At 40.0% G+C, this 13,766-nt stretch overlaps 1 protein-coding gene across 14 annotated transcripts in view; it reads left to right on the forward strand.

Moving 5' to 3' along the window:
* Nucleotides 1-13,766, forward strand: part of CAMK2B (calcium/calmodulin dependent protein kinase II beta) — a 150,378-nt gene that overhangs the window by 98,685 nt on the left and 37,927 nt on the right. For 10 of the 14 annotated variants that reach the window (XM_056571262.1, XM_056571270.1, XM_056571271.1 and 7 more), the window contains exons 6-8: nucleotides 8,790-8,862; nucleotides 9,872-9,974; nucleotides 12,487-12,570. In XM_056571262.1, the coding sequence (XP_056427237.1) occupies nucleotides 8,790-8,862; nucleotides 9,872-9,974; nucleotides 12,487-12,570 (260 nt within the window). The remainder of the gene's footprint in view (nucleotides 1-8,789; nucleotides 8,863-9,871; nucleotides 9,975-12,486; nucleotides 12,571-13,766) is intronic. The other 4 variants (XM_056571263.1, XM_056571264.1, XM_056571266.1 and 1 more) reach the window with 1 other exon arrangement.

Genomic DNA, 13,766 nt, shown 5'->3' on the forward strand with positions numbered 1-13,766 from the left:
TGGAGACATAGTGCATGGGGTGCAAGGGAGGGGGGTGCAAAGCAATGATGGGAATGTGCATCCAGGTGGGCATGAAGGGGTGCAGCCGAAAACTGCTTAACCATGGAAAGGCCATGCAGCAACAAGTGACGTATGCTCCCATACACACATCAGTGTGTGCTGGGGTCTGTCCTGGCGGGTATAAGGAACTAAATAAAACATGCATATATTGTGGGTGCTACTATAAGTATACAGATGGAGCATGCTTGTATAAAGAAGGCCCATTCAGGCACCATTCCAACTATGCACTGCATGCCCTGCTTGGTCCTATAGCTAACCAGGCCTGCCCTTTTGTCTACGTTTGGCAATGCGGCATGGTTAGAGACTTGGGATGTAATGGATTAATCACATCGTCAGTGCTTGATTGGCCAAAATTGTCTCATCATCAAAAGAAATGAGACTCATTGTTGAACTAAAATATAAAAGGCCTGTGATATCCTATGATGTAACAGCTGCCTCCATAGTGTGATGGCAATCGGTGTACCTTTTACCCTAGGGCAGTGTTTTGCAACTAGTGTGCCTCCAGCTGTTGCAAAACTACAACTCCCAGCATGCCCGGACAGCCTTCGGCTGTCCGGGCATGCTGGGAGTTGTAGTTTTGCAACAGCTGGAGGCACACTAGTTGCAAAACTCTGCCTTAGGGTGACCCATCTGGTAAGAGTGCTGTTCATGGCAATAGAAAGTCATAGAAATCAGTCAATTATATAGCACCACCTATCGTCTTTTAGAAGGTATTACACCGAAGAAGTAAAATTCCAGCACTGACTAATGATGGTGTTGACCACGTTTGCGCAGATGAGTCCTGCAATATATGAATGTTTCCATACTATGAACTGCTTGAGTTGTGACCATTCTAGCACAAAGCTCTCTGTTTATTGTCTCCTCTTTGTGTCACCTTACATTATTTTTTATGGCTTAATTTCCGCCACCTTTGTCCCTGCAGTCATCCTCTCCTCCAGCTGTCTCCCTTTCTGCCCTTCATCCTTTGTCTTCTACCCAATAAACAGAGAGTTGGCGTTACCCAATTTGCCAAAAAGAAGTACAAGTTCCAGCATGCACAGCTCTGTGCGCCTGCCCATGGAGACATGGGGATGGATAACATTGCAGGAGAACTGTTCAGAGTATTTCACAGCCTGTGGTGTGATGCTCTGCAGATGACTTGCATGATATGCACTGCATCCTGTATATTCATATCTCTTCTCTCTCTCCTTTAATGGATCATCCACTTCTTCTTCTCTCTCAGCTCCTTCCATTCCTCTCCGTTTCTTCCTTCTTGTCTCTTTAGTATGTAGACTTATTCCTCATCTTCTCCCCTAGATCTCTCTTTACCCTTCTCATTCCCTCTCCTCCTCTGCTTTGTGTTTCTTTTGCTTGTTTTTTTTGCTCTCTTTGGCACCTATTTTTAGTCTCTCTCCTCCTCCATCTGTCTCTTCTATGTCCTCCCCCTCCTGTGCTCTCTGTCTCTTCCATGTGTCTCTCAATTATTCTCTGTCCTATAGTCATCACCACCACCACCACTGCATGTGTGCCTCTCTTACTGGACTCCGCTAAAAGATAAGGTCAAAGATCAGGGGTCACAAAGCTTTACGTAATAAACAAATCTATCTATCTCATATCTATCTATCTATCATCTATCTATATCATCTCATATCTATCTATCTATCTCATATCTATCTATCATCTATCTATTTCATCTCATATCTATCTATCTATCTATCTATCTCATATCTATCTATCTCATATCTATCTATCTCATATCTATCTCATATCTATCATCTATCTATATCATCTCATATCTATCTATCTCATATCTATCTATCATCTATCTATCTCATCTCATATCTATCTATCTCATATCTATCTATCTCATATCTATCTATCTCATATCTATCTCATATCTATCTATCTATCTCATATCTATCTCATATCTGTCTATCTATCTCATATCTATCTATCTCATATCTATCTATCTATCTATCTATCTATCTATCTATCTCATATCTATCTCCTATCTATCTATCTATCTATCTCATATCTATCTCCTATCTATCTCATATATATCTATCTATCTATCTCATATCTATCTATCTATCTATCTCATATCTATCTATCTCATATTTATCTATCTATCTATCTCATATCTGTCTATCTATCTATCTCATATCTATCTATCTCATATCTATCTATCTATCTATCTCATATCTGTATATCTATCTATCTCATATCTATATATCTATCTATCTCATATCTATCTATCTCATATCTATCTATCTCATATCTATCTATCTATCTCTCATATCTATCTATCTCATATCTAGAAAAAGTAGAACGACCACGAAACGTAGGGGGGTGCACGCAGATCCTGGACCCTTGGTTAGAGGATCATCCCATAGGCAGTAGAAAAAATCTTGTCCACAGCGCCACAATTGTGCAAAAAAATAAAAACGTAAGTTTATTCCATAAGAGGTGTCATTACAGCAGCGACGTTTCAGTCAGCTCAATCCTGACCTTGAGAAAGGTCAGGATTGAGCTGACTGAAACGTCGCTGCTGTAATGACACCTCTTATGGAATAAACGTATGGTTTTTTTGCACAATTGTGGTGCTGTGGACAAGATTTTTTCTATCTATCTCATATCTATCTATCTATCTCATATCTATCTGTCTCATATCTATATGTCTAATATCTATCTATCTATCTCATATCTATCTATCTATCTGTCTCATATCTATCTGTCTCATATCTATCTATCTCATATCTATCTGTCTCATATCTATCTATCTATCTCATATCTATCTCATACCTATCTATCTGTCTACCTATCTCATATCTATCTATCTATATCATATCTATCTGTCTCATATCTATCTCATATCTATCTATCTATCTATCTCATACCTATCTATCTGTCTATCTATCTCATATCTATCTATCTCATATCTATCTATCTCATATCTATCTTTCTATCTATCTATCTAAAAACAAAAGAAGGTAGCCGCACTCCTAGTGGTGAGTAGATGCTGGGTGCACGTCAGAGGGGGAACCCCTGGCCACGGTACCCCAAGACTGGATGCAAACACGAGAAGATAACTGCAGCACTCCAAAGTGGTGGTTAAGGTGAAAAGCGTTTATTCCATCCAGAAACACATGACAACGTTTCAGCTTCTCCAATGCAGCCTTTCTCAAGCCAAGTGTAGCAGCTTAAACGTTGTCATGTGTTTCTGAATGGAATAAACGCTTTTCACCTTAACCACCACTTTGTAGTGCCACAGTTATCTTCTCGTGTTTGTATCTATCTATCTATCTCATATCTATCTATCTATCTATCTGATATCTATTATTTATCTATCTCATATCTATCTATCTCATATCTATCCATCTATCTATCTCATATCTATTTATTTATCTCATATCTATCTATTTATTTATCTATCTTGACACATTTTAACCCTTTCTGCTCTTGTTCTCTATACATGTCTCCCAGTGTAGTACCAGATTAATCATTGCTACATTGTAACAACACACATAAATTATCAATATGTTGTTGATGTCCTGTAGGAGTCAGATGAATGTACATTGAAGGAGATTGGTACTGCACAGGTATTTGGGGGGGGGGGGGGGGGGGAAAGAGTGCATTTCTTCACATGTCAGCTTTTGCCTCTTTTCAGGAATTTACACTCACATCACTTAAGCACGTATATACAGTCCTGTGTGTCTCTGTGATCTCTGTTCTTTGTACTTCTGGCCTGTGATTCTAACCTATGTGCCTCAACCTTAAAATGAATGTCCACCTTTGAACACAATTTTTTGTAAATCAAAGGTCCAAATTTCTGTTCTAATCAGAATCTAATTTTAAAGTACCTGCATTTGCCACTAGGGGGAGCTTAGGAGCCTATTGCAGAAAATATTCTACAGCTCCACCTAGTGGCAGCAGCAAGTAGGCAGGTTTTTATCATTTTTTCTGTGGTCCAACCATTAAAAAAATACATTAAGAAATGAATTAGAACAGAAATATGGATCTTAAGGTGACATGGTATTAAAGGCAAAAATTCAGTTTAAGGTTAAAGGAAAATCTGACAATGTATATTACGGTTTTATTTGTCAGACTCATTCACACATTATATATTCTAAATTAGTAATGCACAGAGACATTACACATCCCTGTGTAGTAGCACAGAACAGTCATTCTCTACACAAGAGTTTGTAGGCAGAAAACCCCAATGTAGAACCCAGGGTATAGACTGACCATGGGTACCCCAAAGATGAGCTAACCCCCACAGGTCCTGCTGAGAAACCTACGTGATGAACTCCTATCACCAGGAGAGTCATTGCGTTCCCTGTACCCACAGCTTGTATAGATATTACAGACACCATTGGACACTACCCATAATCCTCTATGTTCTTTGTTTAAAAGTTTTTAGGGTGATTTATTTGCAACTATAAAGGGAGGCTGGTGGGGGTCGGGCTAGTTTAGCTCCAGGCAAAACTAAACAGGTGTCAGGGCCAATTTGGCTTGTGGAGCCTTTGGTACTATATGCTTGTGAAGCTTAGGATGGAATAGACAGGGGTCCTATTGTCATTTTGTTATCCAAGGGGGTCACACAAACCTGGAGCTGTCTTTTGATAGGTACAGTTTTTTTTTTTTGGAACAGTGTTCTTTTCAGTGTTGACTTCATAGTAGGCAGGACCACCATGATGAATTTTGTGTCTAATACAGTTAAAGGGGTACTCCCGTGGAAAACTATTTTTTTTGTTAAATCAACTGGTGCTGGAAAGTTAAACAGATTTGTAAATCACTTCTATTAAAAAATCTTTATCCTTCCAGTACTTTTAGGGGCTGTATACTACAGAGAAATCCAAAAAAGAAATGCATTTCCTGTGATGTCCTGACCACAGTGCTCTCTGCTGACCTCTGCTGTCCATTTTAGGAACTGTCCAGAGTAGGAGAAAATCCCCATAGCAAACATATGCTGCTCTGGACAGTTCCTGAATTGGACAGCAGAGGTCAGCAGAGAGCACTGTGGTCATGACATCACAGGAAATGCATTTCTTTTTTGGATTTCTCTTTAGTATACAGCCCCTAAAAAGTACTGGAAGGATTAAGATTTTTTTTTTAAATAGAAGTGATTTACAAATCTGTTTAACTTTCTGGCACCAGAAAAAGAGTTTTCCACGGGAGTACCCCTTTAAAGCATCTGTAAACGGACCTGGCAGGGGGCAGTACCACCAGTATTGCCCTAATGGCAGCTCTGATGGTAAACACAACAGAGTAGATACCTGTGGAGCCCACAAACTCAATAACCAAGGGTTCAGGACCAAGTACTAACAGTCTATGGCCGGTGTCAAATAATTGTAATATAACTGCAATTTTGTGTTGCCTACTAGGGATGCAAAAATCGAGGCCTTATTATGCTTGTCTTAAAACTTCCATATTTGCATATTATTCATAGGGGATCTATAAATGAGCACATGGCATCTTGTTTGCCTGCAAACAGATACTAATAGCTACCCAGTTAGTATATTTTATACTGTACAATAGATCAGAAAGTTAAGTTGGATTTCTCATGATACTATCCACAGCATATAGCAGTAGATGCAACCCATGCACTCATTTCTGCATTCATATTGCATACAAAGTACTTTACTGAATTAAAGACGCTCATGTCTACAATGTACCAAAATTGCTTCCTTTTAGTAACATAGTAACATAGTTCATAAGGTTGAAAAAAGACCAGAGTCCATCACGTTCAACCTATATCCCTAATGAGTCCCTACTGAGTTAATCCAGAGGAAGGCAAAAAAAAACTCATACTAGAGGTAAAAAATTCCTTCCCGACTCCAAATATGTCATCAGAATAAATCCCTGGATCAACGTTCTGTCCCTATAATTCTAATATACATAACCAGCGATATTATTATTCTCCAAAAATGCATCCAGACCCCTTTTAAATTCTTTTACAGAGTTCCCCATGACCACCTCCTCCGGGAGAGAATTCCACAGTCTCACTGCTCTTACAGTAAAGAACCCCCATCTGTGCAGGTGTAGAAACCTTCTTTCCTCTAAACGTAGAGGATGCCCCCTTGTTATAGAGACAGTCCTGGGTATCAATAGATCATGGGAGAGATCTCTATACTGCCCCCTGATATATTTATACATAGTTATTAGGTTGCCTGTTAGCCATCTTTTTTCTAACCTAAATAATCCTAATTCTGATAATCTTTCTGGGTACTGTAGTCCTCCCATTCCCCGTATTACCCTGGTTGCCCGTCTTTGAACCCTCTCCAGCTCCACTATATCTTTCTTCAATAAACCACAGGGGTCCCCAAATAAGGTGAAGAATCCCACGCATAAGACAAATGTAAAAAAAAACACAGAGAAGCAGCGTGTAAAGATAAACAATTAATAAAGTTTTATTGAGAATTTTTTTTTTTTATAAAACATACATATTGCAAATGAACACCATGGTTCACCAAATATGGAAGACATAAAAGGAGACACAGACAGGACACTGAAAATATGGAGGTGGGCGCTCACTCAACTGTATTGTATTAGTATAACAATACATAAATAATAATAAAGTGCATTACAGAAGTATGAATAATTAAGGTGCTGCTATGTTGTAAACAGTACAACAAATAAACAACATGAAATCAGAACAAAGTGCATTTCATAATTACCAAGTGGTACAGAGGAGCAAAACCACACCGCCAAAACCCGACGTTTCGCCACGGAGGCTTCTTCTGAGTGAGCGCCCACCTCCATATTTTCAGTGTCCTGTCTGTGTCTCCTTTTATGTCTTCCATATTTGGTGAACCATGGTGTTCATTTGCAATATGTATGTTTTATAAAAAAAAAAAATTCTCAATAAAACTTTATTAATTGTTTATCTTTACACGCTGCTTCTCTGTGTTTTTTACTATATCTTTCTTGTACACTGGTGCCCAGTACTGTACACAGTATTCTATGTGTGGTCTGACTAGTGATTTGTTCAGCGGTAGAATTATTTCCTTGTCGTGGCCCCTATTGATGCACCCCATGATTTTATTTGCCTTGGCAGCAGCTGCCCGACACTGGTCACTACAGCTAAATTTACTGTTAACTAAAACTCCCAAGTCCTTTTCCACGTCAGTCGTCCCAAGTGTACTCCCATTTAATACATAATCCCACACTAAAATAAGGTGTAAAAATATTATATCCTAACAACTTATACCAGTTATATGTGTAAAGGGAAGTCACGGCCTACAGTCCTTATACTGAAAGTGGCCTGGTTGTCAATAGCAACCAATCAGAATCAATAGTTCCAATACAGTTTAGAATGCTGAACTCTGGCTGCTATGGGCAACAAGGCCTGGCCATAAAACCAAGAGGGATTCTTATTGTACGAATTTGTGTTGTCCATAACAACCAATCACAGCTCCACTTTCATTTTACCAGAGCAATATGCCACATGAATACTGAACTCTGATTGGTTGTTATGGGCAACAAAGAAAAGCTTTAATAATAAGACAGTTTAAAAAATATCTCCATATAGGTTTGAGGTATGAGGGATGTGCACAGGGGCATATTTCTGGTCCACTTCATAGTTACTGTGCCTTCCACCCCTCCTCACCAGAGACTGTACACACAGCAGCTGTCAGTCATTGGTGAGTGGGTCAGGGGGAGGTGGCAGACCTCTCAGTCCGTTGGTTGCTATTAACCGTGTTGCCCAATATTTATTTTGTGCCACATGGTCGCATAGCGTAGTAGACCTGTGAATATAATATGCTGCTTGGACAAAATATACTGGTGACAGCTACAATACCTGTTACTGCCCATAGACGACAATGGTGCTTTGAAGGCTTCTTTTCAAGGAACAGGACAGCCCCTCCTTAAATGATAGAACATGTTAGGGGGGTCCAAAAAAACATAGCTGCAAAGCCTAGATCCCTGTTTGCAACAATGCTGAAAAGCAAGCCATTTGTTCTTTAGGGTCTATTCACATGGCAGAATTTCTGCAAGCGGAATTCCGCCTCAAATGAAAGACCAATACACTTCTATGGGATTCCGCACTCCCATTCACACATTTGGACAGAGGGGGCCAAGCTCTGGTGGATCCATTCTACATGGGTTGTCAGATCCTGTGCAGGACTCCCCTTACTCCATAGGAATTACTTTGTAGGAAATAAAGGGGGTTAGAACTGAAATCTATGATACATGGAAAGGACCTTGTGGGGAGATGCAAGTACCAAACCATGCTATCCAAGGAGGAAAAGCCAAGCAGTATAATGGAGGGCTCTTCTCATATTTGTATGAGCCCCTCTCTTCTACCTAGGCCACTGACTAAAGCAAGAAATGTTTCCAAAATGAAGGAGAAATACATTTGTTTTGTATCCACTCCTCTGTTTGGGTCTATAAACTGCATTGTGAATTGTTAGAGTCCAGCTTTATAGTGAAAATGTTATTAGGAATAGGACATATTTTTGACATATTCTAGAGGAAATTTAGTGTCCTTTGTTTAGAGCACTTTGGGGATCATAGCTAAAATAGTCAAATGTATCTGACCAGTGTATTGTGTTTTGATGGAAGAACAAAGTAAACATTAATGGTAAATTCACATCCTTATTGGGACAAAAGGGTTCTACCCCATCCTTTGCAATGGTTGATTTTGTTTGGCAGGCATCCCCTCCTTCCCCTCCTGCCCTTCCCCTCCTCCATCAGCTAGCAGGGAGCACACAGACCTTACTAACGCCCCCCCTGCTGTTTGCACGCAGTCATTGCATCCAGCAGATTCTTGAAGCAGTCCTCCACTGCCACCAAATGGGGGTTGTCCACAGGGACCTGAAGGTGAGTTTTATATCCCCCATGCCATCTTCTTTACCATTTGCATGTCAGGCTGGACATTGCCCATCTCGCCTTTCAATACAGCGCCTGTCCTGGGAGTGTCCCCCTGCATGCTGGTGGGGGGTTGTATCTGGCTTACACTGTGGATGGTGGATCAGTTGTGGCTATCATAGCATGTGGCGGTGCGGGCTGGGAATCTACCCTATCTGAGGCTGGGGTGCATGGCATGCTGTGGAATATGATATTTATTTTATGTTTCTATGTGTGATTTAATGGCAAAGTTTTTATGTATACACTTTTTATACCTGTACCTAAAGGATAAAGAAACTATCTCTATTCACACCATCATTTTCCCCATCCTTTCCAAACTACCCTTGCTCGGCAACAGTATGCTCACCATCTCTCTAATGCTACCTGTCCTACCAGCTAGAATAGAGGTGCTATACCAAGTTGAGTTGAGCTGGGCAATGCAACCGTTCCTGAAGAACATCAATGGCCAGAGAGCCCTAACCCTTTCATCATTCATGTCTATAATAGCTTCTCTAAGTCACCCCAAAACTGCAAACTGATTGTTCAATAGAAAATTCCAAGTCTACAATCCATCCATCACATTCATGGGGTTTCTGCTAAGCCGGTGGCCTTACAGTATGCCCACGCTTACCCAACAGAATTGCTTGTTGCCATAAAATATCTCCTTTTCATTAATAGAACCTACAGAGAGATCCATTGTAAGATATTATTTTCAGTGTTATCCTATGGAACATCAGGTAGCAGAGATGGAGACCATGCATTGAAATAGAGATAAGGTGACCAGACCTCCTTATGGGAAAGGTTTCTGTGAAACCAAAGCAGTGTAAAGCTGTTTAATATCATTTTCTCAAACATCCTTCATTCAGCTTTAAGTCTGGTTACCTTTAAAGAAGGCACCTAATCCACCCTAAGTGACTGTACCTGACAACTATAAAATGTGCCATCTTGTCAATGTCTCTAATCACCTCTGTGTTAACAACAGCCAGAAAACCTTCTCCTTGCCAGCAAATGCAAAGGAGCTGCAGTCAAGCTGGCAGACTTTGGCCTGGCCATAGAAGTGCAAGGAGAGCAGCAGGCCTGGTTTGGTAAGTCCTGAATTTGACACCATGGATTTGCGCTTGGATGGGAAAATATACAGTATATAGTATTTTTCTGATACTAGATAGCAAAAAAAAAAAAAAAACACATAAGCTTTAGGACAGCTACTGTTCTGGGCCGATGCTTATATTATAGACCCTTACATTATAGACCCACCTCAATATGCTTGCCACATTCCCAGAGCCTGGAGTAATTGGCCATTTAAGGGTAGGCACAATATATGGATTAAAAAAGAATGCTTTGTCTATTAAACTTCTATTAAAGTGTACCTCTCATCAAAAAAACTTTTGATATATTATAGATTAATGTATGCAGAATAACTTTACAATTGCATGTTATTAAAAAAATATGCTTCTTTCTATTTAATTTTCCACTTTGAAGAAATGACCACTAGGGGTCTCCCTACCAGTCCTGGCAGCAAGCATTTCAGACTCATGCTGGAGTCCTAAACACTATGAGCTGCCAGTCTGCTTTGTTCACAAAGGAGAACACTCAGAGCTGCCAGCCTGCTTTGTTCACAGCCTGTTTGGCTGTGAACAAAGCAGGCTGGCAGCTCTGAGTGTTTAGGACTCCAGCATGAGTCAGAAATGCTTGCTGACAGGACTGATTGGGAAAAATACAATAGAAAGAAGCATATTTTTCATTAACATGCTATGGGAAAGTTATTCCACATTCATTAATCTAAAATATATCAAAAATTTATTTGATGAGAGGTACCCTTTAAACTTCATGGACTGTTCAATGGGGTTATGTCTGGGATTACTGAAAAACTGTAGGTGTCAGAGTCCAATGAGCACTTCCCTATAGTGCAGTGTTTCTATAACCAAGTCCTCAAGAACCCACAACAGGTCATGTTTTTAGGATTCCCTTAGTCTTTCACAGGTGATATAATTCTAAGTGATAAGTGATGTCTGATGCACTCACTTAATCTTTCCAGTACTTTTTAGGGTCTGTATACTAGAGAGGAAATGGTTTTCTTTTTGGAACACAGAGCTCTCTGCTGACATCATGAGCACAGTGCTCTCTGCTGACATCTCTGTCCATTTTAGGAACTGTCCAGAGCAGCATATGTTTGCTATGGGGATTTTCTCCTACTCTGGACAGTTCTTAAAATGGACAGAGATGTCAGCAGAGAGCACTGTGCTCATGATGTCAGCAGAGAGCTCTGTGTTCCAAAAAGAAAGCCATTTCCTCTGTAGTATTCAGCAGCTAATAAGTATTGGAAGGAGTAAGATTTTTTTATAGAAGTAATTTACAAATCTGTTTAACTTTCTGGCACCAGTTGATTTAAAAAAAAAAAAAAAGGCTTCCATGGGAGTACCCTTTTAAGGTGAAAAGGGGCTGGGTCCTTGAGGGGTTAAAGGGGTACTCCCCTGGAAAACTTTTTTTTTTTTTTTTTAAATCACCTGGTACCAGAAAGTTAAACAGATTTGTAAATTCAGTACTGATCAGCTGCTGTATGCACCACAGGAAGTTGTTTTCTTTTTCAATTTCCTTTCTGTCTGACCACAGTGCTCTCTGCTGATACCTCTGTCCATGTCAGGAACTGTCCAGATCAGGATAGGTTTGCTATGGGGATTTGTCCTAATCTGAACAATTCCTAAAATGGACAGAGGTGTCAGCAGAGAGCAATGTGGTCAGATGGAAAATAAAATAAGAAAGAAATAAACTTCCTGTGGAACATACAGCAGCTGATAAGTACTGGAAGGGTTAAGATTTTTAAATAGAAGTCATTTACAAATCTGTTTAACTTTCTGGTACCCCTTTAAATCGTGACCTATTGGGGGTACTTGAGGACTGCACTTGGGAAACACTGCTATTGTGCATTGTTAAGGGAATGGTGTAAAGGAATAGGCATTCCCTGTGGAGCTTTCTGAAGTTCTCTTTCTTTAGAGATTTAGGCAGTCATGTATAAAGAGGAACTGTAGATAACGGTATGGAGGTAGCTGGTCTTGCATGAATAACTGCACATGTACGGGTAGGGTTGTTTAGAAATAGAGAGTATGTAGTAGAGCTATGGCTATTGCACCGAATTTTAGGACTACAAAAAGAGCGGGCACATTCTTGTGCCATCTCTGCCCATCTTCCAGTTAGATTTTTTACAAATATTTTGCTTTGAGGGACACTTTCTGCCAGCTTGAAATTCTGGCCCAGACAATTAATTGTGTAATATTCTTTACATTTATTGAATCAGTTTAATATTCTGGCGTGGCACAATAATGTAAGGGAGTGATGCCAATCAGGTGGGCGAGGCCTGTTCCCAGACTGGTGGATTAGACAGGTACACTTGGTGCTTCCTGCTCGTGGTATTTATCAGATAATTGACTAATCTGCCTTAATCCTTCAACTGCTCAAAGTTATTTAGATAAAATGATGCTGGTTGTGTTCATGCCTCTGAAACTATAAAGCAGTTCTCATAAACGAATCCGTGACAAAGTCCCCTGGCACACAACTCTCTGTATAAATTGCTGGCAGCTCATTGTGTTCTTTCTGTGCCAGGCTTTGCTGGAACCCCAGGGTACCTGTCCCCGGAGGTGCTCCGAAAAGAGGCATATGGAAAACCGGTGGATATTTGGGCATGTGGTAAGCAGACAAGTACAGTGACTGTGGCATTATGATACAGTGAGCTATATGGAGAGTACTCCTCGCTTCATTTAGAATTAGTTCAGAATAGATCAAAATGTTTTCTTTTTGTTTGGTTGGTTTGTGCCATGTTACCGAATCCAATAAATCCTGCACTTTATAAGATGAAAAATTCAACTATTTATCTTTCTTTCTATCTACATCTATCTATCTATCTATCTATCTATATCTATCTATCTATATCTATCTATATTTGTCTAATATCTATCTATCTATATCTATCTATCTATCATATCTATCTATCTATATCTATCTATCTATATCTATCTATCTATCATATCTATCTACTATCTATCTATCTATGTCATATCTATCTATCTTAGTATCTATTTCCGTAAAATACCACAACCTATATTTGGATGGTGTAATGTCTATTTGCATTGATTATGCAGCATATCCAGCCGTATGCTACTTAACTTGTCACAAACTTTTCAAAACCTGTGCATGAATCAATAGAACAAGTGAATATAACTAAACTCTGTCAAATATATTATTAGAGAAAATGTTTTCCAGTTATCAGGCTCCTTTCCCCCTTCTCACTCCCTACTCAAAACTCATTATTCACTCTTTACAAATGACTTTAAAATCATCTCATTGAGGGATCAGATTACAGCTGCCAATAGATGTTTATGGAAGAAAGGGGAAGGAAAGGAGAAGTGGCAAAAGACAGACAGAGATATAATGAAGATGCTAAAAACTCTACTACGTGTTAGATCTCACGCCACTGCTGGATTCACAGCTTACACTGCTGAATAATTCTCTATAATGTCCTCAATGCTTTGAAAGGTGTCATATGTAGATATAGAGGTACCAGATCTCCTTTTCTGTGTGTGCAGTGTATGGAAACAACATAGTAACTAGTCATTAGTGCTGGGTGGTATGGCCTAAAATTAATATCACAGTATTTTTTTTTATTATCGCGGTATCACGGTATTGCCGCCTGTCCCACCCCCAAAAGCCACCCCCCCCCCACCCCGCGAGCGGGGTCCCTGTGCCCACTAGCGGTGTCAAATGTGCCCCCCGCGAGCGCTACCATCACCGCTAGCGGGGTCCCTGTGCCCCTAGCGGTGTCAAATGTGCCCCAGGCGAGCGCGATCGCTACCATCACCGCTAGCGGGGTCCCTGTGCCCCTAGCG

Source organism: Hyla sarda, chromosome 4 (assembly GCF_029499605.1).
Source record: "Hyla sarda isolate aHylSar1 chromosome 4, aHylSar1.hap1, whole genome shotgun sequence".
Taxonomy (NCBI): Eukaryota; Metazoa; Chordata; class Amphibia; order Anura; family Hylidae; genus Hyla; species Hyla sarda.